The sequence below is a fragment of the Pristiophorus japonicus genome, chromosome 21 (assembly GCF_044704955.1).
Source record: "Pristiophorus japonicus isolate sPriJap1 chromosome 21, sPriJap1.hap1, whole genome shotgun sequence".
NCBI lineage: Eukaryota > Metazoa > Chordata > Chondrichthyes > Pristiophoridae > Pristiophorus > Pristiophorus japonicus.
Genome location: NC_091997.1, coordinates 66,921,836 through 66,949,307, shown reverse-complemented (window position 1 = coordinate 66,949,307; position 27,472 = coordinate 66,921,836). Strand labels below are relative to the sequence as shown.

The following is a 27,472-nucleotide window of genomic DNA, read 5'->3' as shown; positions in this document are numbered from 1 at the left end:
ACACTGTGATGGGACGGGGGTCTGTGTCTGTGATTCCCCCACAGGGTGATGGGACGGGGTCTGTGTCTGTGATTCCCCCGCACACACTGTGATGGGACGGGGTCTGTGTCTGTGATTCCCCCGCAGGGTGATAGAAACATAGAAACATAGAAAATAGGTGCAGGAGCAGGCCATTCGGCCCTTCTAGCCTGCACCGCCATTCAATGAGTTCATGGCTGAACATTCAACTTCAGTACCCCATTCCTGCTTTCTCGCCATACCCCTTGATCCCCCTAGTAGTAAGGACCTCATCTAACTCCTTTTTGAATATATTTAGTGAATTGGCCTCAACAACTTTCTGTGGTAGAGAATTCCACAGGTTCACCACTATCTGGGTGAAGAAGTTCCTCCGCATCTCGGTCCTAAATGGCTTACCCCTTATCCTTAGACTGTGTCCCCTGGTTCTGGACTTCCCCAACATTGGGAACATTCTTCCTGCATCTAACCTGTCTAACCCCGTCAGAATTTTAAATGTTTCTATGAGGTCCCCTCTCATTCTTCTGAACTCCAGTGAATACAAGCCCAGTTGATCCAGTCTTTCTTGATAGGTCAGTCCCGCCATCCCGGGAATCAGTCTGGTGAACCTTCGCTGCACTCCCTCAATAGCAAGAATGTCCTTCCTCAGGTTAGGAGACCAAAACTGTACACAATACTCCAGGTGTGGCCTCACCAATGCCCTGTACAACTGTAGCAACACCTCCCTGCCCCTGTACTCAAATCCCCTCGCTATGAAGGCCAACATGCCATTTGCTTTCTTAACCGCTTGCTGTACCTGCATGCCAACCTTCAATGACTGATGTACCACGACACCCAGGTCTCATTGCATCTTCCCTTTTCCTAATCTGTCACCATTCAGATAATAGTCTGTCTCTCTGTTTTTACCACCAAAGTGGATAACCTCACATTTATCCACATTATACTTCATCTGCCATGCATTTGCCCACTCACCTAACCTATCCAAGTCGCTCTGCAGCCTCACAGCATCCTCCTCGCAGCTCACACTGCCACCCAACTTAGTGTCATCCGCAAATTTGGAGATACTACATTTAATCCCCTCGTCTAAATCATTAATGTACAGTGTAAACAGCTGGGGCCCCAGCACAGAACCTTGCGGTACCCCACTAGTCACTGCCTGCCGTCCTGAAAAGTACCCATTTACTCCTACTCTTTGCTTCCTGTCTGACAACCAGTTCTCAATCCATGTCAGCACACTACCCCCAATCCCATGTGCTCTAACTTTGCACATCAATCTCTTGTGATGGGACGGGGGTCTGTGTCTGTGATTCCCTCGCAGGGTGACGGGACGTGAATGGAGATGCAGGTACTGTGAGCTGGAACAGGTGAAGGGGAGACTGCCCTCAAGCAGTGACCAGACCTTAGCCCGAGTCACACCGTCACGCGGTAAGGTTAACGACAAACCGATTACAAACGGTCAGTGTTTTGTTAGAATGGTCAGGTGGTTTATTATTTTTAGTTTTGAAATGCAATAAATTCGAAAGTGCGTTTGTGGCCAAGCTCTAACATTTAGCAACACATCAATCACAATGGTCACAGTTTGATTACAGCGGGATTAGCGTCGGGGCTGGCTGTGGGGCGGTGGGATCTTGATGTCCTGCCCTTTCTGGAGTCGCTTTTCGCACTCGATCAAATAGTTCACTCCATCAACCACCATCTGCACCAGTTCCACCTGCACAGGTAACAAGGCATTCCGGCTCAGACTGCATATTGGTACTGCACAACCGCAGGAATTCTTTGGTTCTTTTGCCGGAAATAAATCCACCCCCCCTCCCCAACCTGCCCTCTCCCCAAACCTCATCCCCCTGCTCTCCCCGTCAGAAACACCTCCCCCAAGGGAACCAGTAACTGTCCCAGTCCGCTCTCCATCTACTCTCTAACTCCTCCTCCCATCACCCTCACCCAAAGAAACATCTCCTCCATTCCCTCCCCTTCATTCAGCTCCCCCACGAAAACCACAGCTCCTCCCCCCCCCCACCCCCCCATCGGCACCCCCCTCTCCGCCATGTCCCTCCCCCCTCTCTCCGCCATGTCGCCACCCTCTCTCCGCCGTGCTCCCCTCTCCCTTCTCTCCGCCATGTCTCCTGTCGCCCCCCCCTCCTTGTCCCTCCGCCATGTCCCCCCCTCCCCCCCCTCCCTCCGCCCTGTTTCCCCCCCCCCCCCCCCCTCCCAGGGGTGAGGTGGGTGGGTGGGTAAGCAGGTCACTGACCTCGGATTTTCCCAGCCGGTCCAGGTTGGAGATATCGAACACGCTCCCCACAGCCGCAGTGTCCACACCCCCCGTCCCACGTTTCTGTAGGCGCAGGTTCTCCAGCACCTTCGGGAAGCGAGGATCCTGAATCAGAAAAATATGGTTAACACGACTGGTGGCCCCCGGCTAACAAAAGGCCGTCGGTTAAACTCCGCACAATGCGCGGAACTCGCTTTGGGCACGGGATGGAGGGCAGGAGACGGAATGAGCCACTTGAGATCAAAGATTGAAGGCGGTTAGAGACGGGGAATGAGGTCTTTGTAGAACAGTTTGTGTTCAATACTCAACTCAATATATTGTCCCTACTCATCAAGGTGGGGCGTGTAGGTGCTGAGAAAGGGGCCATTGGGAGCAAGAGTTTCCCAGTCTGGACAGATTCCTGGAGGTTTGATCACATGACCACCCACCCTGCCATTGGTCACCACACACGCCCATCCTCGCGGGGCCCCGCCTTCCCACAGCCAATCAGAAAGAACAGACTCCAACCAAATATAAACAAAGAACTAACTTCTATTGACCTTAAATTCTGTCCAGTTTCAATCCCAACATCGAACATTCCCTCAAGGACACTCTGATACTGCTGAGCCGCGTGTGCAAGGGCTCAGACGATTGCTGTCGGACGTGAACTGCACAGAGACAATCTCCTTTATTCCCACTAAACCCACGTTATCTCGGGTCACAGATGGTATTGCCTTCTGAGAGATGTTGGTAATTGGCTTAGCAGCAAACCAAGATTAGTAATCAGATGTGTGGCTGTGAGGCACCTTCCAATTCGCTTAGATTTTGAGACACAGATTTTCTCATCTCTGCATTTTGTGTTAATTACAGCAAGGAGCATTGCAACTGGGCATCCAACACTCCCAGGGCAGGTACAGCCTGGGGTTAGATACAGAGTAAAGCTCCCTCTACACTGTCCCATCAAACACTCCCAGGGCAGGTACAGCCCGGGGTTAGATACAGAGCAAAGCTCCCTCTACACTGTCCCATCAAACACTCCCAGGGCAGGTACAGGGGGTTAGATACAGAATAAAGCTCCCTCTACACTGTCCCATCAAACACTCCCAGGGCAGGTACAGCACGGGTTAGATACAGAACTTTTCAGTGTGCTGCCTGGTGCAGAGTGTTGATGTCCATGACAGTCTAACTCCCATCACCCGGTGTAATGAAGCACGGCCAGTAAATAGAAGAGAAGTGATACCTTGCTGAGCATGGGTAGTTTGATGTGTACTCCGGCTCGGAGCCCCGTGCCCAGGTTCGACGGGCAGGCCAGGATGTAGCCAAGTCTCTCGTTCCACATAAACTCCCAGCCTTTCTCCGTGATCAGTCTCTCAACCTAAAAGAAACATGGTTCACATCAAAGATCCACATGTAAAGGACCCTAACATCTGAGCAACATTCCTGGAGTTGGGAAGAGTAAAAGGACACAGATAAAATGTCACAGAAACAAGCCATCCCACCCAACCGGTCCGTGCCGGTGTTTATGCTCCACTCGAGCCTCACCCACCCCTCTTCATCTCACCCCATCAACATATCCGTTCATTCCTTCCATTAATGATTTGGACGAAGGAATTGAATGTAATATCTCCAAGTTTGCAGATGACACTATACTGGGTGGCAGTATGAGTTGTGAGGAGGATGCTAAGAGGCTGCAGGGTGACTTGGACAGGTTAGGTGAGTGGGCAAATACATGGCAGATGCAGTATAATGTAGATAAATGTGAGGTTATCCACTTTGGTAGCAAAAACAGGAAGGCAGATTATCTGAATGGTGACAGATTAGGAAAAGGGGAGGTGCAACGAGACCTGGATGTCATAAGAACATAAGAACATAAGAATTAGGAACAGGAGTAGGCCATCTAGCCCCTCGAGCCTGCTCCGCCATTCAATAAGATCATGGCTGATTTGGCCGTGGACTCAGCTCCACTTACCCGCCCGCTCCCCATAACCCTTAATTCCCTTATTGGTTAAAAATCTATCTATCTGTGATTTGAATACATTCAATGAGCTAGCCTCAACTGCTTCCTTGGGCAGAGAATTCCACAGATTCACAACCCTCTGGGAGAAGTTCCTTCTCAACTCGGTTTTAAATTGGCTCCCCCATATTTTGAGGCTGTGCCCCCTAGTTCTAGTCTCCCCGACCAGTGGAAACAACCTCTCTGCCTCTATCTTGTCTATCCCTTTCATTATTTTAAATGTTTCTATAAGATCACCCCTCATCCTTCTGAACTCCAACGAGTAAAGACCCAGTCTACTCAATCTATCATCATAAGGTAACCCCCTCATCTCCGGAATCATTCTAGTGAATCGTCTCTGTACCCCCTCCAAAGCTAGTATATCCTTCCTTAAGTAAGGTGACCAAAACTGCACGCAGTACTCCAGGTGCGGCCTCACCAATACCCTGTACAGTTGCAGCAGAACCTCCCTGCTTTTGTACTCCATCCCTCTCGCAATGAAGGCCAACATTCCATTCGCCTTCCTGATTACCTGCTGCACCTGCAAACTAACTTTTTGGGATTCATGCACAAGGACCCCCAGGTCCCTCTGCACCTCAGCATGTTGTAATTTCTCCCCATTCAAATAATATTCCCTTTTACTGTTTTTTTTCCCAAGGTGGATGACCTCACATTTTCCGACATTGTATTCCATCTGCCAAACCTTAGCCCATTCGCTTAACCTATCCAAATCTCTTTGCAGCCTCTCTGTGTCCTCTACACAACCCGCTTTCCCACTAATCTTTGTGTCATCTGCAAATTTTGTTACACTACACTCTGTCCCCTCTTCCAGGTCATCTATCTATATTGTAAACAGTTGTGGTCCCAGCACCGATCCCTGTGGCACACCACTAACCACCGATTTCCAAACCGAAATGGACCCATTTATCCTGACTCTCTGCTTTCTGTTCGCCAGCCAATTCTCTATCTATGCTAATACATTTCCTCTGACTCCGCGTACCTCTATCTTCTGCAGTAACCTTTTGTGTGGCACCTTATCGAATGCCTTTTGGAAATCTAAATATACCACATCCATCGGTACACCTCTATCCACCATGCTCGTCATGGTACATCAGTCATTGAAAGTTGGCATGCAGGTACAGCAGGCGGTGAAGAAGGCAAATGGCATGTTGGCCTTCATTGCGAGAGGATTTGAGTATAGGAGCAGGGAGGTCTTACTGCAGTTGTACAGGACCTTGGTGAGGCCACATCTTGAATATTATGTACAGTTCTGGTCTCCTAATCTGAGGAAGGACATTCTTGCTATTGAGGGAGTGCAGCGAAGGTTCACCAGACTGATTCCTGGGATGGCAGGACTGACATATGAAGAAAGACTGGATCAGCTAGGCTTATTTTCACTGGAGTTTAGAAGAATGAGAGGGGATCTCAAAGAAACATATAAAATTCTGACGGGATTGGACAGGTTAGATGCAGGAAGAATGTTCCCGATGTTGGGGAAGTCCATAACTAGGGGTCACAGTCTAAGGATAAGGGGTAAGCCATTTAGGATTGAGATGAGAAGAAACTTCTTCACTCCAGAGAATTGTGAACCTGTGGAATTCCCTACCACAGAAAGTTGTTGAGGCCAGTTCGTTAGATATATTCAAAAGGGAGTTAGATGGTTAGATGTGTCCCTTAACGGGTTTAGGGAGAAAGCAGGAATGGGGTACTGCAGTTGTATGATCAGCCATGATCATATTGAATGGTGGTGCCGGCTCGAAGGGCCAAATGGCCTACTCCTGCACCTATTTTCTATGTTTCTATGTTTCCTTGTGTCCTGGCCAATATTTATCCCTCATAACAGAATAGATTATCTGGTCATTATCACATTACTGTTGGTGGGAGCTTGCTGTATGCAAATTGGCTGCTGCGTTTCCCACATTACAACAGTGACTACACTCCAAAAGTCATCATCATCATAAGCAGTCCCTCGGAGTCGAGGATGACTTGCTTCCACTCTAAAAGTGAGTTCTCAGATGACTGGGGAGTCCAATGCGGTACATACAGTCCCTGTCACAGGTGGGACAGACAGTGGTTGGGGGAAAGGGTGGTTGGGGAGTCTGGTTTGCTGCACGCTCCTTCCGCTGCCTGCGCTTGTTTTCTGCTTGTTCTTGGCGACGAGACTCGAGGTGCTCAGCGTCCTCTCGGATGCTCTTCCTCCACTTTGGGTGGTTGTGGGCCAGGGATTCCCAGGAGTCAGTGAAGATGTTGCACTTTATCAAGGAGGCTTGGAGGGTGTCCTTGTAGCGTTTGCTCTGCCCACCTGGGGCTCGCTTGCCCTGTTGAAGCTCCGCGTAGAGCGCTTGATTTGGGAGTCTCGTGTTAGGCATGGGACGATATAATTCATTGAAGTACTTCATTGGTTGTAAAGCGCTTTGGGGCATCCGGTGGTCATGAAAGGCGCTATAGAAATGTAAGTCTTTCTTTCTCTCTCATGTATTTATCTAGCTTCCCCTTGCTATTTGCCTCAACCACTCGCTGTGGCAGTGTGTTCCACATTGTCACCACTCTCTGGGTAAAGAGGTTGAGCGCTAGTGAAATGTAGTAATAAGGTCCGAGCCTCAGCTTTCAGCTCCGCTCAGTCCGTCGCACTCTCACCTGTGGGTCACACGTTGTCAGGGGCTTGAGCTGTTAATCTCGGTGTCGGTCCGGTGCAGTACTGAGGGAGTGAATTGTCAGAGGTGCTCTCCTCTTGCTGTTTAGAGGGATGTTAAAGATCCCGTGGCATTATTGGAAGATAAGTGTCCCGGCCAACATTTCCCCCCCACCCTCAACCCAGACCACCGTCTGGTCACTCACCTCCTGGCTGTGTAGGGGGCTTGCAAAGAGGCTGCTCTGTTGGCCCAGATAGCCCCAACAGACCATGCACTGCAAAGTTCTATGTGAGGCTCTTTTGACATGTTTCTGAGCGATGCGATGAGATGCTGTGTGACTTTCACCCTCGAGGATAAAGATTTGCTTTCAGTCGCTGGAGGTTGGTGGGCTTATTGAATGGGATATGTCTCTTGTTATGTCTCTTCGATTGTTTGGACATGTCCTCTCGGGAGCAAATCGTTTTGGTCACTTGGAAGCTGCTGTTGCCCAATGGGTGACCCATACATCCAGTGACACATCACTCAACAACATCTTGCATTTATATAGCACCTTTAACATCGTAAAATGTCCCAAGACGCTTCACAGGAGCAATTATCAAACAAAATTTGACACCGAGCCACAGGAGGAGATATTAGGCCAGGTGACCGAAAGCTTGGTCAAAGAGGTAGGTTTTCAGGAATGTCTTAATGGAGGAGAGGCGGAGAGATTTAGGGAGGGAGTTCCAGAGCTTGGGTCCCAGGCAGCTGAAGGCACGGCCACCGATGGTTGAGCGATTAAAATTGGGGATGTGCAAGAGGACAGAATTAGAGGCATGCAGAGATGTTGAGGGCATTGTGGGTAATGAGCCCTTTAATTTTTTGGGGGGTCGCGGGGGTGGGGAGAGCGGCCCCGTTAAAATACCGGCGTGTGCACAGTTTTTCCTGTTTAAAAGCCGCTGCGTGGGAGCTGCAGAGCGTTGTGAGGTCACACAGCCGCGCATCTCAAAGGACACATTGTGGTGCTGGAGGGGGGTACAGAGATAGGGAGGGGCGAGGGTGGAGTAGGTTACAGGGAAAGGGAGGGGTGTAGTGGCTGGAGGAGGTTACAGAGATAGGGAGGGGTGAGGGGCTGGAGTAGGTTTGAGATAAGGAGGGGCGAGGGTCATGGAGAAGGTTACAGGGATAGGGAGGGGTGTAGGGGCTGCGGGAGGTTACAAAGATAGGGAGGGTTGAGGACCATGGAGGAGGTTACAGAGATAGGGAGGGGCGAGGCCAGGGAGGAGGTTACAGAGATAGGGAGGGGCGAGGCCATGGAGGGATTTGAAAACAAGGATGAGAATTTTGAAATCGAGGCATTGCTTTACCGGGAGTCAATGTAGGTCGCGAGCACAGGGGGTGATGGGTGAGTGGGACTCGGTGCGAGTTAGGACACGGAACACAGGGGGTGATGGGTGAGCGGGACTCGGTGCGAGTTAGGACACGGGGCAGTGAGCACAGGTGGTGATGGGTGAGCGGGATTCGGTGCGAGTTAGGACACGGGGCAGTGAGCACAGGTGGTGATGGGTGAGCGGGATTCGGTGCGAGTTAGGACACGGAACACGGGGTGATGGGTGAGCGGGACTTGGTGCGAGTTAGGACACGGGGCAATGAACACAGGTGGTGATGGGTGAGCGGGATTCGGTGCGAGTTAGGACACGGAACACAGGGGGTGATGGGTGAGCGGGACTTGGTGCGCGTTAGGACACGGGGCACAGGGGGTGATCGGTGAGCGGGACTCGGTGCGAGTTAGGACACGGGGCAGTGAGCACAGGTGGTGATGGGTGAGTGGGATTCGGTGCGAGTTAGGACACGGAACACAGGGGGTGATGGGTGAGTGGGACTTGGTGCGCGTTAGGACACGGGGCACAGGGGGTGATGGGTGAGTGGGACTTGGTGCGCGTTAGGACACGGGGCACAGGGGGTGATGGGTGAGCGGGACTTGGTGCGCGTTAGGACATGGGGCAGCGAGCACAGGGGGTGATGGGTGAGCGGGACTCGGTGCGAGTTAGGACATGGGGCACAGGGGGTGATGGGTGAGTGGGACTTGGTGCGCGTTAGGACACGGGGCACAGGGGGTGATGGGTGAGTGGGACTTGGTGCGCGTTAGGACATGGGGCACAGGGGGTGATGGGTGAGTGGGACTTGGTGCGCGTTAGGACACGGGGCACAGGGGGTGATGGGTGAGCGGGACTCGGTGCGAGTTAGGACATGGGGCTGCCGAGTTCAGGATGAGCTGATGTTTGCGGAGGGTGGAAGATGGGAGGCCGGCCAGGAGAGCGTTGGAACAGTCGAGTTTGGAGGAAACAAAGGCACAGATGAATTCCCACTCTGTGAGGTACCAGAGGGGTGTGTAGAGCCCGGGGAACAGTACCCCACTGTGAGTCAACACCGTCAGCACACAGCGGGAGTGCACTGAAGGGACAATTAGTTTGGTGATGTTGTGACACTCTCTCTATGAAGGCTGCTGGGTGTAGAATTCATAATAAACCCCCCCCCCCCCTGTGGACTTGGAACTTTCCCAGGCACGACTCCGTGTCTACGTCGCTTGCCGTCATCTGGCAGGGTTTAAGAAACCAGGTGACGGAAAGGTCAACGCAGCGAAAAGCCAAGATTGATGGCCGGCAGTTCAGTGAGAGACTGTGTGGGTGGAGAGACTGCTGTGAATAGAGAGTTCTGTTCAACTGAGCAAATCCCACACAGCCGGCTGCTGCTGCAAACACCTACTTAAATTCAAGGGAGGTTGTGGAGAGTGAAATGTCTTTAGTGTTTCTCGCCGGCCTGGCCAACAATGAGACGCACAAACGGCAGGAATAATGGAAAGCTGAACAATTCTGAGCTGAGATGAAAGCGCGGAGTGGAGAGAGAGGGGAGGGGAAATATCAGAGGATGTGTAGGAAACAAAAGGCCGTGTCTGAAAGTAGAGAGGAGGGGATCATTCCAGGGGGAGCACTTTACCAGCACGGAGAACGTTTCCTCCCAAAACACTTTATAATAGAATCAAAGAATCTCACATTACAGGAGGAGGCCACTGGGCCCACCGTGCCTGTGCCGGCTGTGTGACAGAGCGATCCCGTTAGTCCCACTCCCCCCTGCTCTCTCCCCACAGTCCTGTACATTCCCCCCCTTCAATTTCCTTTTCGAAAGTTACTATTGAACCTGCTCCCACCGCCCTGTCAGGCAGCGCGTTCCCGATCACAACAACTCGCTGCGTAAAAACATTCTCCTCATCTCCTCCTCTGGTTCTTTTGTCAATTATCTTAAACCTGTGTCCTCTGGTTACCGACCCTCCTGCCCCTGGAAACAGTTTCCCCCGATCGACTCTATCAAAATTGGATATAGCCTTGAAGGCAAGTATTTGCAGGGCAGTGGGACTAATCGGATCGCTCTTCCACAGAGAGCCGGCACAGGTTCAATGGGCCGAATGCGCTCCTCCTGCGCTGTGCGATTCTATGACAGTGGAGAGGGGAAGCTGGTGGATTGGCTGTTGCTGGGAATCTAGTTTACCTCTTTCAGGCCACGACAGAATTTCTCAAACACCCTCTTCATGTTACCACCCTTCTCCATGGAGATGACCCGAGTGTGGTCTTCCTCGTTGACCCAGATCAGGAAGGTCTTCTCGTTGTTGTGCCTGCCGGGCGAGAGGGAACCGAGGACGTTAGGTAGTTTACACATAATAGACTCTGCTTTAGGTGCATTTATACTCAGAAACACTCACTTTACAGAATCGCCTTGGTCCACCATCTTATCACTGCTGACCAGCATTGTCTCCAGCTCTCCCGACATCTCAAATTTAGATTTATCATCCCCATGTTTAAATATCTTCATGGCCTCACCCCATCCCTAATCTCCTCCAGCCCTACAAGCACTCAAAATCTCCGTTCCTCTGACTCTGACTTCATGCATTCCCCCCCCTCCCCCACCACCTCCTTCCCTTCACCCCACCATTGGTGGCCATGCCTTCAGCTGCCAGAGCCCCTAGCTCTGGAATTCCCTCCCAAAACCTCTCCACTTCTGTGCCCCTCTCTCCTGCTTTAAGGATCTTCTTAAAACCCACCTCTTTGACCGAGCTAGTCACCCTCCTCATATCTCGTTCTTTGGTTCGTGTAATGTATGCCCCTGTGAGCATGCTTACAGGTTTGTAGAGCTGGGGGGCGTCAGGACCGGCATGCGGGGGCTGCCTGTCTTTTACCAGGAACTCGCCAGGGTCTGGAACAGAGTCACCACCAAGCGCAGCTCTCCACCGGCTGGAGTGGCGGCTGTCCTGCAGGAGCCGCTGCTCAGGAATCCGTACCTCCACGACCGCGGTTTTAGGTGGCGGTCGGACGAGAGGGCTGTGGCTGGCGAGGTGACCAGGGTCAGGGACCTGCTCGATGGCGGAGGAGCGGGCTGGATGGTGCCAGACACGCTGGCAAGGCGCCTATCCTGGGCCGACGTCCGGCGCGCGGCTGATGCCATCGAGTCGCTAAAAACAGCGCTGGGCGCTGACTCCGTCAGGTGTATCGAGGAGGCTCAAGCACGTGGGGAGATCCCGTCCGAACTGACCCCCGTCCGGACGGAATTCCTCATCAGCGCCAAGCCCTGAAACCTCCCTCGGGAGCCGCCGCCTCACAACTTGAACCTTCTCTGGGAAATCCCCTCCGTGCCTTTCAGTTCTGCGCAGAAGGGTTTCCTGTACGGGCTGCTCCTGCGCACTCTCCACCTTGCCATCCTCGTCTGCCGTCCGGACACGCCATGGTGCACCATGTTGCCGTCCAGAGGAGGCAGGGGTCCCCGATGGAGTGCTCTCTACGCGGGAGTCCTCCCACTATTTATTGGGGACTTGGCCTGGAGGGTGTTGCACGGAGCAGTCCCGTGCAATAAGTTTTTAAGTCGGTTCACGGGCTCCCAGGCCGCCTACAATTTCTGCGGTCTGGAGGAGTCCGTGTTGCATGTTTTTATTGAGTGTGCGAGGTTGCAGCCCCTGTTCCAATATCTGAAGGGGCTGCTCCTCAATTTCTGGCTGCACTTCAGTCCCACACTCCTGATCTTTGGGCACCCTGTGCGGAGAGGAGCAGGCAGGTCGGAAGGCCTCCTCGTAGGACTGCTCCTGGGCCTGGCCAAGGGGGCCATCAGCTGATCCAGGCAGACTGCCTGCCTCTCTTCCGCGTTTACATCCGAGCCAGGGTGTCCCTGGAGATGGAGCATGCGGTATCCATCGGTACGCTCGCGGCCTTCCGCGAGAGGTGGGCGCCGGAGGGACTGGAGTGCATCAATGCCCCCGGCAACCAAATTTTAATTTGAACTGCGTAATGTCTATAGTTTAGTTTGTTTGTTTGTCGGTTTTAGTGCCCCCCCTCCCCCCTTTTAATCAGGGGGCACTTGATTTAATGATTCATTGTTTTGCAGGTGCAACTAAAATAGTTGTAGAGCTGTTGAGTTGGGAGTGGCTTAGCCGGTCACACAATGTTCACAAGACTCAATAAAACCCCAGCCAGTTGAGTCGAGGTCATCCACGATGAGGTATGCAGTTGTAAGCCTAGTAGATGAACCGGCAATGTGTAATCCCCGTTTCCCCCTGATCTCCCAACCTCCCATCCCCTGATCTCTGTCTCCCGAGCTCCCATTCCCCAGTCTCTGTCTCCCCCCTTTCCACCAACTCTCAAGACCCTCACCCCGATTTCAGAGACGCCCCAATTTCCGCCCCCCGGGTGAGGGTGCTGATCAGCAGCCGATGACGAGCTCCGTGGGGAAGGCAGGAAATTATTCTGTTTAAAATTCCTCACTGCCCAGAAACTGATACAGATTTTTGTGAACCAAAGGTTTTACAGGATATAGGGATCGGGCGGGTAGATGGAGTTAGGTCGCAGATCAGCCATGATATTGAATGGCGGAACAGGCTGGAGGGGCTGAATGGCCTCCTCCCAATCCTATGTTCCATCTCTCCCTCTTCTCCAACTCAATCTTTCTCAGAATTTCAAACAATGTAGAACTCCTCACCTCCCTGAGTTTTCGCTTGCTCCCACAAACCCAGGATTGGTGTCACAATTTATTTTGTCAATTTCTGCTACTTTTTTCCAACCTTGCTGGCCTTGACCCTTCTAGATAACATGCTCTCTGGTCCTGAGAGGGAGTGAATGTATTGACTCCATCACTGGGATTATTCAGTGTTAAATCTGGGTCCTTGTGCAATATTTGTAACCTTACATTCTCTTCGTTAACGGCAACCCTGGCTTCACTGACATACGAGAGAGACCCACCAGGAAAAATTAGATTAACAGAAGACTCCATTGGGAGATCTGGCCCAACAGTTTTGCTTTCTAGGAAGAGGAGTAGGCCCATTCAACCCCTCAGGCCTGTTCCGCCATTCAATTAGATCGTGGCTCATCTGTACGTTAACTCCATCTAACCACCTTGGTTCTGTAAGGCTTCATCACCTTGTCTAACAAAAATCTAGCTATCACAGTTTTGAAATTTTCAATTGACCTCCAGCCTCAACAGCTTATTTGGGAGAAGAGAGTTCCAGACTCACTGTGTAAAGAAATGCTTCTTGACATCACCCATGAAAGGCCGAGCTTACTGGAGGCCCAGGGCAACCCCTCTGACCATGAGGGGGACACGTGGGCGGGGCAGTTGGACTGATGGACTTACCAGATCCCACGGGCATCCGGCCAATCCCTGGCCATCCCTGCGGAAGTCAGCAAAGGCGACACTGGTTTGTCAAACAAGAAGTGATCCTACGGAAATAAATGATTATAATCATTAAACCTGCTTACTGACAGGACCAGGAAATGTTGGTAACAAAGCTACCCACAGTCAGCAGCCGGTGTTAGCCGTGGCTCAAAGATAGCACTCTTGCATCTGAGTCAGAAGGTTGTTGGTTCAAACCCTACTCCTGAGATTGCAGCACATAATCTACTCTGCACATTCAAACACTCCCAGGGCAGGTACAGCACGGGGTTAGATACAGAGTAAAGCTCCCTCTACACTGTCCCATCAAACACTCCCAGGGCAGGTACAGCATGGGTTAGATACAGAGTAAAGCTCCCTCTACACTGTCCCATCAAACACTCTCAGGGCAGGTACAGAATGGGGTTAGATACAGAGTAAAGCTCCCCCTACACTGTCCCATCAAACACTCCCAGGGCAGGTGCAGCACGGGGTTAGATACAGATTAAAGCTCCCTCTACACTGTCCCATCAAACACTCCCAGGGCAGGTACAGCATGGGTTAGATACAGAGTAAAGCTCCCTTTACACTGTCCCATCAAACACTCTCAGGGCAGGTACAGCATGGGGTTAGATACAGAGTAAAGCTCTCCCTACACTGTCCCATCAAACACTCCCAGGGCAGGTACAGCACGGGTTAGATACAGAGTAAAACTCCCTCTACACTGTTCCATCAAAAACTCCCAGGGCAGGTACAGCACGGGTTAGATACAGAGTAAAGCTCCCTCTACACTGTCCCATCAAACACTCCCAGGGCAGGTACAGCACGGGGTTAGATACAGAGTAAAGCTCCCTCTACACTGTCCCATCAAACACTCCCAGGGCAGGTACAGTACGAGGTTAGATACAGAGTAAAGCTCTCTCTACACTGTCCCATCAAACACTCCCAGGGCAGGTACAGCACGGGTTAGATACAGAGTAAAGCTCCCTCTACACTGTCCCCATCAAACTCTCCCAGGGCAGGTACAGCATGGGGTTAGATACAGAGTAAAGCTCCCTCTACACTGTCCCTCTACTGCACACAGTACTCCCTGTGGTCTAACCAGTGTTTTGTACAGTTCAAGCATAACCTCGCTGCTCACATATTCCATGCCTCCACTAATAATGACAAACATCCTGTATGCCTTCTTAACCACTTATCCACCAGGCCTGCTACCTTCAGGGATCTGTGGAGTTTGGTGTCTTACGTTAATGAGTTGCTGCTGTTCCTTGTCGGTCATGCTGGACAGACTATAGTATTTTCCCGCGAGGTCCCCCTGTAATCCGGCCAAGGCCTCAATGGTCACCCTCTCCACCTCTCTCCTCTCGGCCCGCGTGCAGCAGGGGGGCATACTGAGCCCGCGGATGCTACGACCCGTTCTCACACGCGAGGAGAGGACATAATGGTCATCAAACTGCCCGTTCCTGATCTGAAACCAGAACAAATACAGAGAATTAAATCCAAAGATTATGCTTGGCTGGGTGGGTTTGTGGCGCCAGTTTCCCTCACAGTCCTGGACTGTATCGTCACAAAGCCTCTTGGAACTCGCTCTAAACTCACGGAGGTAAATCTTGACAGTGCGATCATGTAAAACAGGTGAGTTGGCAGCTCGTTGTACGACTCTCTCTCTTTTTATTTCCATTGGCCACCCATTTAATCCCCTCCCACAGCCCGTGTACACTCTCCCCTATCACAGACTCTCCCCACCCATTTAATCCCCTCCCACAGCCCGTGTACACTCTCCCCTATCACAGACTCTCCCCACCCATTGAGTCCCCTCCCACAGCCCATGTACACTCTCCCCTATCACAGACTCTCCCCACCCATTGAGTCCCCTCCCATGTACACTCTACCTACCTATTTAATCTCCTGAGAGAATACTCTTTGTAAATACTCATGTAGCCTCCCATCTCCACTATTAAATTCTGGCCTGACCCCTAACTTCCGGCAGTACAAGAACTATTCGGTGATATGAAATGGTTAATCATCTCAGTCAGTAGCCATCCCTATAACTTCGAATCCCATTCCCAACCAGCCATTTATCTAGTTCCTTTTTGACGGAGTTGATGAGGTGCTGAATTTATTCGGGACCGTGTTCCACATTCTCACCGAGGAAAAATATTGTCTAACTCTCACCTCAGCATAAAACCCCAATCCTATCCTGCACCAAGTCCCACTCTCCCAGCACCCTGTGCTCGCTGACCTACACTGGCTCCCAGCCCCCCAATGTCTCAGATCTAAAATTCTCCTGCTTGTGTTGGAAGCCCTTTGTGTCAATGCCGCTCCTGGTCTCTGTAACCTCCAGCGTTAAAACCTCCCGAAGCCCTTTGACTCTGGGTTCTTGCGCAACCCCCCTCCCTTCACCCCACCACTGATGGCTGACCCTTCACCCACCTAGTCTCCACATTCGGCGCTATATAAATGCAAGCTGTTGTTAAAACCCATCTCTTTGACTAGTTTTGGGTCACCCTTCCTGATATCGCCTTCTTTGGCTCAGGGTCCCTTTTCTTCTTGCACCTCTGAGGCACCTTGGAGCATTTCCCCACATTAACTAGATTCCTGGGATGAGGGGATTGTTCGATGAGGAGAGATTGAGCAGATTGGGCCTATACTCTCTAGAGTTTAGAAAAATGAAAAGTGATCTCATTAAAGAATGTAAGATTCTGAGGAGGGATTGACAGGGTAGATGCAGGGAGGATGTTTCCCCCGGGCTGGAGACTCCAGAACCAGGGGAATAGTCTTAGGATAAGGGGTCGGCCATTTAGAACTGAGATGAGGAGGAATTTCCTCATTCAGAGGGTGGTGAATCTTTGGAATTCTCTGCCTCAGAGGGCTGTGGATGCTAAATCGTTGAGTATATTCAAGACAGAGATAGATAGATTTTTGGAGCCTTGGGGAATCAAGGGACATGGGGATCGGGCGGGAAAGTGGAGCTGCGGTTGAAGATCAGCCATGATCTTATTGAATGGCGGAGCAGGCTCGAGGGGCCGAATGACCAACTGCTGCTCCTAATTCTTATGTTTTTATTAAAGGTGCTAGATTAAGGGCTAGTTGTTGCTCACTAGTTTGTTTTGATGATTTTAAAATAATCCACCTCTCGTACTCACCTTACTTGCATCCAGGTCTGTTGGGTGTTTCATGGTCTTCGGGTCATATCCATTGTGCCGTTCCATGATCACAGGGTCAAATATGTCGGCAAAGACCTGTGTCGTTGAAGGAGACGTCGTTAGGAAGTGTTCCATGAAGGTAGGAACAAGCATCACCAAAGAACTCAGCACAATAAATGGAGTAAGATACAGGCACGCACTGAACGTTACCAACAGTCACAGGTCAACTCATCAACAACAGCCTTCGGAGAGGGCACAACTGAGACCACTCCTTCACAATTGTAAACAATATGCTGATTGTTGTAAACAAAATCACTGAGAAGAATCCTAGACGTTTGGTTATTATGCTCATCAAGGCAAGGTATCTTGGAATGGAATGGAATACCAATGAAAGATTTTAGCAAACCAGTGTATTGTTTCCAGGGCAGGTACAGCATGGGGTTAGATACAGAGTAAAGCTCCCTCTACACTGTCCAATCAAACACTCCTAAGGCAGGTACAGCACGGGGTTAGATACAGAGTAAAGCTCCCTCTACACTGTCCCATCAAACACTCCCAGGGCAGGTACAGCACGGGTTAGATACAGAGTAAAGCTCCCTCTACACTGTCCCATCAAACACTCCCAGGGCAGGTACAGCACGGGGTTAGATACAGAGTAAAGCACCCTCTACACTATCCCATCAAACACTCCCAGGGCAGGTACAGCACGGGTTAGATACAGAGTAAAGCTCCCTCTACACTGTCCCATCAAACACTCCCAGGGCAGGTACAGCACAGGTTAGATACAGAGTAAAGCTTCCTCTACACTGTCCCATCAAACACGAGCCAGTTCACATACTGTGTGGTCAGGCTGTGGTCAGGTAGAAGCATCTGGATGTTGCATTGACCTCTAACATGTGAACTTATTCCTCCTGTACAATCTAGTACACCGCGGTGAACAGATGACAAAAAGTTAAACCGGTCTAGTTGCTGAAACATTGAATATCACCAGAAATGGTGAGGTGCGAAGTTCAGGATGTAACTGATTAACAACACCGAGGTGTAAATTACACGGTAACAGTTCTGTCTGCATGACTTTGGGTAATAAGCACCTATCGGCTCGTCATTAAACACCGCAGATCGGAACGTCTGTTACTCTAATCTCTGTTGATGGTAATCATTTTCTCTTTTTAGTTGCTTTAATACGCTTTTCAGTCAGTGATCCGTAAGCTTCTGGTCTGAGCTGATGTGTCCCACTGACAGCAGTGAGCAGGGCAGCATAGTAAGAGGGCACAGGTTTTACCAAGAGAAAGTTCGGGTGAGAAATCAGAAGGTAATTCTTTCCATAGGGGGTAATTGGCAGGTGGGATGGGACTGTCAGAGTGTGTGGGTGAAGCCTGGACCCTAACGCCATTTAAGAACCTCTCTCCCATCAAACACTCCCAGGGCAAGTACAGCACGGGGTTAGATACAGAGTAAAGCTCCCTCTACACTGTCCCATCAAACACTCCCAGGGCAGGTACAGGGGGTTAGATACAGAGTAAAGCTCCCTCTACACTGTCCCATCAAACACTCCCAGGGCAGGTACAGGGGGTTAGATACAGAGTAAAGCTCCCTCTACACTGTCCCAACAAACACTCCCAGGGCAGGTACAGGGGGTTAGATACAGAGTTAGGCCCCCTTTACACTGTCCTGAGGAATATTATTCAGCCCCAGCCTCAGATAAGTAGCTCCTACACCAGTCATCTGATGGGCTTCCTGAGTGAGAACACCAACTTAAGACCAAACTCGGGGCAGATCTTGGTGCTGTACACCAACACCCACTAGAGGTGGAGTTGGAGCTTACTCAACGTCATTTTACACTGAACCCTTGTGTCCAACTGACTTGGAAACATGGAAAGTTACCCGACAGAGATTGACCATTCAGCCCATCAAATCTGTGCTGGTGTCTCTCCACAAGATCCGTCTGGTCCAATCCCATTCTCTTGCTCACTCTTTCCATGCCTTTTGATATTCCTGCCTCTCAAACTATAATTAGTTCCCTTTTCCTTCTGGCAGAGTTTAGCCGTGATGCTTCAGCCATCATGAGGTGTGGGGCAGGCTGGGTGGACCAGCCTGACAATTTCGCATCTTCCCTGGTTAAGCCAGGTGAAGGGTCGGAGGTCTTAGTTCGGGGCAGCACTGGGGGTCAGAAGGAGCAGGAGAGAGGAGAAGCTGAGTTAACCAGTTGTGGTTGGGTGACGGCAAGCCTGACTTTTAAGAGTTTGCAGATTATCGAGTCGACTTGCAGACGAAGTAATGTCAGTACTTCACTGATGCTCATGCACCCTACCCCTGCATAAAACTGAGCTGGTTTTGTTCAAGTGAGTCCTATCTGTGTTCCCTCTCACTGCACCGTTAATCTTAACCAATGGAAGAAACTAGTCCCTTTACCTCATAGGACTCTTCGTCTCCAGCTACCATGCCCACGGTCTTGATGAAGGGGTGCCCTGGGTTGTCCACTCCAGTCTGGATGCACTGATCCAGGGTCCAGCCACTGGATGTTGTCTTATCCCGAAGTTTGGCATAAATTCCAGGGGTCAGGCAGGATGACATGCAGTTATTGTGCTTTCGAAGGTCGGGGTAGTCAGCACTGAGAATATAAAGCAGAATGAAGGCACCGCCACACCAACTTAGAACATAAGAACATAAGAAATAGGAGCAGGAGTCGGCCATTCGGCCCCTCGAGCCGGCTCCGACATTCAATAAGATCATGGCTGATCTGATCTTGGCCTCAGCTCCATTTCCCTGCCCGCCCCCCCCCCATAACCCTTCACCCCCTTCTCGTTCAAAAATCTGTCCATCTCCACCTTAAATATATTCAATGACCCAGCCTCCACAGCTCTCTGGGGCAGACAATTCTACAGATTCACGACCCTCTGAGAGAAGAAATTCCTTCTCATCTCCGTTTTAAATGGGCGGCCCCTTATTCTAAGTCTCCCCCATCAGTGGAAACATCCTGTCTGTATCTACCTTGAAGAGCCCCCTCAGTATATTATACATTTCAATAAGGTCACCTCTCATTCTTCTAAACTCCAATGAGTATAGGTCCAACCTGCTCAATCTATCTTCATAAGTCAACCCTCTCATCTCCGGAATCAACCTAATGAACCTTCTCTGAACAGCCTCCAATGCAAGTATATCCTTCCTTAAATACGGAGACCAAAACTGTATAGTACTCTAGGTGTGACCTCACCAATACCCTGTACAGTTGTAGCAGGACTTCTCTGCTTTTATACTCTATCCCCCTTGCAATAAAGGCCAACATTTCATTTGCCTTCCTGATCACTTGCTGTACCTATATACTAACGTTTTGTGTTTCATGCACATGGTGCCTTTAATGTAGTAAAATAGCCCAAGGGCACTTCACACCGGGCCACGTAAGGAAATATTAGGACAGATGACCAAAAAGCTTGGTCAAATCTATATATATATTAGATACATCAACGGTTATATGCTTGGTGGGAGATTGAGGACCTGATATTGCTATTGGGTCAATTCAGCAAGGCTGTGCTCGCAGTGCGGAACCACACCTGACGGAAAATTGGGGCTATTAGGTTATAAAACAATCTCTGATCTGCATTGTGTTGAGTGACATTGTGGGGCAACTGTCTCTCTGAATTTGCCCCTGTGTTTGAAATGTGTTTGGGTGGAATCACATCTTAACCCTGACCCCTGAGCCCATCTGACAGACACAGACTGAGTGTCCAATGGGAGTCACTGGGTGGTGAACAAGAGCAGGAACCCTAGGTGATATGTTTTTTATTTATTTGTTCAAGGGATGTGGGCGTCGCTGGCAAGGCCGGCATTTATTTCCCAACCCTAATTGTCCCTTGAGAAGGTGGTGGTGAACCACCTTCTTGAACCGCTGCAGTCCGTGTGGTGAAGGTGCTCCCACAGTGCTGACTTTGTCGTAGTGGTTTGGTACAAAGCGTCTCGCTGGGCCATTTCAGACGGCAGTTAAGAGTCAATCACATCGCTGTGGGTCTGGAGTCACATATCGGCCAGACCGGCAGGTTTCCTTCCCTAAAGGACATTAGTGAACCAGATGGGTTTTTACGACAATCTGGTAGTTTCATGGTCACCATTACTGATACTAGCTTTTTATTCCAGATTTATTTAATTAACTGAATTTAAATTCCCCAGCTGCAGTGGTGGGATTTGAACTCTGGTCCCTGGATCATTACTCCAGGTCCCTGGAGTAACATAATCACTACACTACCGTTTCCATATGCACCGAGGCAGACAGCAGTGGGGGGGGAGGGACAGACAGCGGGGGGGGAGGGGCAGACAGCAGGGGGGTGCAGGGGGAGGGCAGACCGTGGCGGAGGGGCAGTGCGCGGGAGGGGGGTCAAACCGTAGGGGGCAGGGGTCAGACAGCGGGGGGGAGGGGAGAGGGCAGGCCTCCGGGTGGGGGAGGGGGGCAGACCGCGGGGTGGGGGGTGGGCTGTAGTTTGGATACACTAGAAGTACCTCCATTAACACAGGTACTGCACCGACAACTTGATGATATCAACAATTGTATTAATGGAGCAGTTGGTGTTTTTAATTATGCTAAATATATATTTTTAAAATTTGCATCTGTACATTAACTTGGGGAGAGCAAGTTTGTGTATTTCATTACACCAATGAATGTTTAATTCAGCAAAGGAGGCCATGGGCAGCAGTGCTTTTTATAACTGCCAGGATACCACGGGATCGCCAAGGTTGTTATTAATGATCCTGATTGTTTCCGTATCGAGTTATCTTCCAGTGCATTCGATCTGAAATTGAAAGCAATCTATTCTGGAGGACTGGATGTTTGATGAAATTCTACAGTCCACTGTCTGCAGACAATTTCCCTGGCCTGAAATCTCAGCTTCCTGTTGTGTGAAGCAGCTAGATATTAGGTCAGTGGGTAGCAATTTTATTTTGAGTCAGAAGGCTGTGGGTCCCAGTCCCACTCCAGGGACTTGAGCACAAAAATCCAGGCTGACACTCCCAGTGCAGTGCTGAGGGAGTGCTGCACTGTCGGAGGTGCTGTCTTCCCTCTCAGGTAGATGTAAAAGATTCCACGGCATTACTCGAAGAAGAGCAGTGAGTTCTACCCAGTGTCCTGGGGTCAATATTTATCCTTCAACCAATATCACTGAAACAGATTATCTGGTCATTATCTGTTTGTGGGAGCTTGCTGTGCACAAATTGGCTGCTGCATTTCTTACATTACAACAGTGACTACACTTCAAAAAAATGCTTCATTGGCTGTGGTACGCTTTGGAACGTCCTGGGGTCGTGGAAGGTTCTACATAAATGTAAGTATTTTATTTTATAAAGTGACAAATTACTGCCTTTTGTCATGTGACAAGCCTCAAGTTCATGTCAGCTGGGTGTAGGATGCCTACTCATAAACCAACTTCCTTTCATCTCAAGTACACGAGAGAGGAAGATATGGAAGGATATGTTGATGGGGTGAGATGAAGGGGGGTGGGTGGAGGCTCGTGTGGAGCATAAACACCGGCATAAGAACATAAGAATGGCAGGAGTCGGCCATTTGGCCCCTCGAGCCTGCTCCACCATTCAATAAGATCATGGCTGATCATCGACCTCAACTCCACTTTCCTGCACTGTCCCCATATCCCTCGATTCCCTTAATATCCAAAAATCTATCGATCTCTGTCTTGAATATACTCAATGACTCAGCCTCCACAGCCCTCTGGGGCATGGGTCCGTTGGGCCGAATAGCCTGTTCCTGTGCTGTAAAATTCTATGTAATTCTATTATCTCCAGCCATGTCCTTCATATTGCATAACCTCACTACACATAGCCCTCATTTCCTTTTACAAGTGTAATGGTTGAATCATTAAATCTTCACCTTTTGATAAGGCAATGAAAATCTTGACTCTTTTATTTCTTCAAAGATACGATCTCTCCAATGCTCGCACAATACACAATGACACTTCTCAGCTTTGCTGGCTCCATCTATAAGTCTATTTATATTCTTGGCCTCACTACTCCCTTTGATCTCAAACTTCCACATCTACTCTATCACTAAAGCTGACTCTGAGAAGCTCAGGTTAGCTGTGGCTCAGTGGGTAGCATACTCGCTTCTGAGTCACAAGGTCGTGGGTTCAAATTCTACTCCAGGGACTTGAGTATAAAATCTAGGCTGGTACTCCAGTGCAGTGCTGAGGGAGTGCTGCAGTGTCGGAGGTGCCGTCTTTCGGATGAGATGTTAAACCAAGGCCCCATCTGCTCTCAGTGTGGATGTAAAAGATCCCATGGCACTATTTTGAAGAAGAGCAGGAGAGTTATCCCAGGTGTCCTAGGGCCAATATTTATCCTTCAATCAGCATGACAAAAAACAGATTATCTGGTCATTATCACATTGCTGTTTGTGGGAGCTTGCTGTGCGCAAATTGACTGCCATGTTTCCCACATTACAACAGTGATTACACTTCAAAAGTACTTCTTTATATTGGCTGTAAAGCGCTTTGAGACATCCGGTGGTCGTGAAAGGCGCTATATAAATGTAAGTCTTTCTTTCTATTTTATACCAAACACTCTGTTTCTCCTCCGCAACTCATATCTCTGTAAAAAATGTCTGTTCAAGATTTGAATACTGTCCTCACGTTGGGCCACTCTCTCCAGCTGCTCAGAGTTGAGACCATTTTTCAAATCTTGGACCAGACACAAAAGAAAGTTTGTCATGTGGCAGGAGATCATTCTCTTGCCCCTCTTATCTCTATTTTATTTGTCCTGGACTTTACCCTCTTGTTCATGCCAAGACCTAAATAAGGCAACTTGCATACTTTTTATCCTCTCTGTATCTCACAATGTTGAAATCAAGACTCATCTTACCATCTCCTATTCTATCCTCACCTCCCTCCATCTCCCCCTTTCCCTGTAAAACCAAAAATTGGTGTCACCCACTATTTCTAATTGTACCTCATCTTTTCCTGTTTTCACCTTCAGTGAAGTTTGGTGCTGTGGGTCTTTCCACTAAATCTGGGGTTCCCATTTAAAATAAAATGGAACAGAACCAAGTAACATTGAGTAACACACTTGTCTCTAGTTGACTAGCAGATGATCTCATTAACTGATTTACCAACTAGCAATATGCTCCTACACACACTTAACCTAAAGAAAGAAAAGACTTGGATTTATATAGTGCCTTGCACAACCATTGGACGTCTCAAAGCACTTTACAATCAATTAAGTACTTCTGGAGTGAAGTTACTGTTGTAATAGTAGGAAACATGGCAGCCAATTTGCACACTGCAAGCTCCCACAAATAGCTATGTGATAGTGGCCAGGTCATTTGTTTTAATGATATTGGTTGAGGGATAAATATTGGCCAGGACACCGGGGAGAACTTCCCCCTGCTATTCATCAAAATAGTGGCCATGGGATCTTTTACGTCCACCTGAGAGGGCAGACGGGGCCTCGGATTAACGTCTCATCCGAAAGACGGAAAAAAACCTACATACAGAAACCTCCTTAAAATGAACTTCTCCATATCTGAGTTTACTGTACCTGAGCACGTGCATCAGTGATTAAGTCAAAGATTGATGCAAATTATTAACAGGATATATTTTGAGGGCAACCAATATAAAATTTATCAGAGTAGATACATAATTCTGGTGATATATTCCTGCCCTCCGAGATAGTGGGTTCTAATGCTGAGCATAAAGTCCAACTTGTGTTTCAGTAGCATGCAATGATGAGGCTTGGGAAATCTCAGTTTTCACTTGAATTGTGTAAAACACTATGTGGTACAATTATAGATATTCTTTGAATCATGGACTGTGTGTGGAGAAAGCACTATGAGCTGTAGATCACTGGGGTGAGAGACATGTGTGTCATTGGTGGTTGGAACAATTTGAAGCAATGGATTTAAAGTCTCACCCAATATTACAGCCCATTGGATTGACTATAATTTTCCCTATAGTTTTTTTTAATTGATTTTCTCATGAGATGTGGATGTCGCTGGCAAGGTCAGAGGGTGGTGGGGGTCTGGAACTCACTGCCTGAAAGGGTGGTAGAGGCAGAAACCCTCACCGCATTTAAAAAGTACTTGGATATGTACTTGAAGTGCCGTAACCTACAGGGCTACGGACCAAGAGCTGGAAAGTGGGATTAGGCCGGGTAGCTCTTTGTCAGCCAGCACGGACATGATGGGACGAAATGGTCTTCTTCCGTGCTGTAAATTTCTATGATTCTAAAACCGGCATTTATTGCCCATCCCTAATTGCCCCTCGAGAAGGTGGTGGTGAGCCACTGCAGTCCGTGTGGTGAAGGTGTTCCCACAGCGCTGACTTTGTCCTAGTGGTTTGATACAACTGAGTGTCTCGCTGGGCCATTTCAGAGGGCAGTTAAGAGTCAACCACATCGCTGTGGGTCTGGAGTCACATATCGGCCAGATTTTATTGAATTAACTGAATTTAAATTCCCCCAGCTCACGTCTCCGGGTCATTAGTCCTGGGTCTTCAGACCAGTAACATAACCACTAAGCAACCTTACCTGTGGATGGTACCAAATGCTAAACAAACCCAAAGACGATACAGCAACATATTTAATTTGCTACATCTGACGGCCAGGCGCAAGGTTTGCTCCGGATTAAAGGGTTTAGTACCAGGTTAATGCCGTCTAGTTAATGCCACAAATAGTTTTATGGGGAAGCAGATGGACAGAATGTTAATAACCTCCACTCGCATTTCACTCGGGTTATCCGTCTCTTGCACTTTCGAACCAGCGCTATTGCAACGTGATGTGAAGCATTCTTCACTTCATCGGCATCTCAAAAATCCAATTCCAGAGCTGCTGCGCATTATTGCTGATCCTGTAATCCCATGATGGACACGGGCTGGGTACATTGGTGTTTCCCACAGCCAATGGTTCCCCCCGAATCCCAGGCTGTATTCTAACGATACAATCGGGAGGTTTTAAAACAGAGCACTTGAGACTGTTGCTAAATCCGGGAAGCCTTCGCTCCAACAGCGTAAAACAATCGAAGTGAATCAAGGACACGTTCAGTGAGATCAATCCACGCAGGGAAAGATTGGAAAACGAATGCTTTTTTTTAATTCAAAAGGCGAACAGTGTCAGCAAGGTTTTCGGTCTGGAGGTGGGATTGGAGCTGCGTTTTAATCAGCATTCGTCACAAGGGTTCTTTGGAGACGAGAGAAACATGGCTGCGTCCATCTGGCACTCCAACCCTGGGTCCCTCGCCCACAGAGCCAAGTCACAATTTAAAGTTTGATGCGATGCGACCCTGGTCCCCGGAGCTGGAGCTGTGGAGATGGCTGTTGTCCTGGGGGTGGGGGGAGGGGAGGCAGGGAGAGAGGAGGGGGGAGGCAGGGAGAGAGGAAGAGAGGAGGGGGGAGGCAGGGAGAGAGGAGGGGGAGAGGGTTTTGGGGGAAAGACAGGGCTGGGTGCAGTATTGAGCTGACCTTGGCGAGGGTCACCCGTTTAACTTAAGTCGAGGCACTTAACAAAGATGCTGTGAAGGAGACAGCCCAGCTCACTCGTGTCCAACCATCAAACATTCTTACCATTAACTTGTTGATGATTGTGAATTGTCAATGCATCATTCCATTGCAAGCCCGGCCGGTTCCCCCCGACCCCTCCTCCCTCCCCCAGCCCCCGGGACGAGGCATCTGTTGTGTTTGTTCCTTACCTGGCGGGGTAGAGTTTGCGCTGCTCGCTCCCCGCCTTCACATATTGCCTGGTGAGCAGCAATCCCGTCGCCAGGGAGCCGGCTCCCACCAGGGTCAGGATGCTGCTGGTTTTCCTGCTGCTGAAGATCCGGGAGAAGGTGCTGGCCATCTTCAGAGCGAGCCCCAGGAACCTGCGAAAAAAGACGGCGGCGAGAGGACTGTGAGCAGGCGGACGGGACGTGATGCGAATGTGAACGATCCCGGAGTGAGCGGCCGGCGGATTACACAACGTGCGCAGCCAGAATGCCGCAGTGAGCGCATTCCGGGCGCTCCCACCAGCCCAGAGCAGGCAGCACTGAGACACAGGAACACTGAGACAGAGACTGGTTGTTACAGACTGTACAAACACAGGCTTTAAGATAGCTGATAACTTCAGGAACCAGGCAGGTGATTTGATGTGTTTATTCTTGTAACCAGCAAGGCTGCATTACTAAACTAGCCTACTTGGTGGAGCCATATATATTACACTGCTCGCTCTTTAATGAATAAGTAATTATATCAGCATACATAACTTGCATGGTTATACATAATGCCAGATCACCTCACCTTACTTAAGGAAGGATATACTGGCTTTGGAAGGGGTACAGAGACAATTCACTAGGCTGATTCTGGAGATGAGGGGGTTACCTTATGATGATAGATTGAGTAGACTGGGTCTTTACTCCTTGGAGTTCAGAAGGATGAGGGGTGATCTTATAGAAACATTTAAAATAATGAAAGGGATAGACAAGATAGAGGCAGAGAGGTTGTTTCCACTGGTCGGGGAGACTAGAACTAGGGGGCACAGCCTCAAAATACGGTGGAGCCAATTTAAAACCGAGTTGAGAAGGAATTTCTTCTCCCAGAGGGTTGTGAATCTGTGGAATTCTCTGCCCAAGGAAGCAGTTGAGGCTAGCTCATTGAATGCATTCAAATCACAGATAGATAGATTTTTAACCAATAAGGGAATCAAGGGTTATGGGGAGCAGGCGGGTAAGTGGAGCTGAGTCCACGGCCAGATCAGCCATGATCTTGTTGAATGGCGGAGCAGGCTCGAGGGGGCTAGATAGCCTACTCCTGTT

General features: G+C 49.6%; 1 protein-coding gene across 1 annotated transcript; it reads right to left on the bottom strand.

The window, feature by feature from the left end:
• Window positions 1-1,477: 1,477 nt before the first annotated feature.
• Window positions 1,478-26,757, bottom strand: LOC139234065 (creatine kinase U-type, mitochondrial-like). Its single transcript, XM_070864962.1, has 9 exons — window positions 26,372-26,757; window positions 19,111-19,309; window positions 16,699-16,794; window positions 14,799-15,020; window positions 13,535-13,620; window positions 10,412-10,535; window positions 3,504-3,638; window positions 2,264-2,389; window positions 1,478-1,726 (listed from the first exon to the last, which is right to left on the bottom strand). Exons 1-9 carry the CDS (start codon window positions 26,518-26,520, stop codon window positions 1,610-1,612), a joined length of 1,254 nt encoding a protein of 417 aa, XP_070721063.1. The 5' UTR covers window positions 26,521-26,757; the 3' UTR covers window positions 1,478-1,609.
• Between the last annotated feature and the right edge of the window lie 715 nt (window positions 26,758-27,472).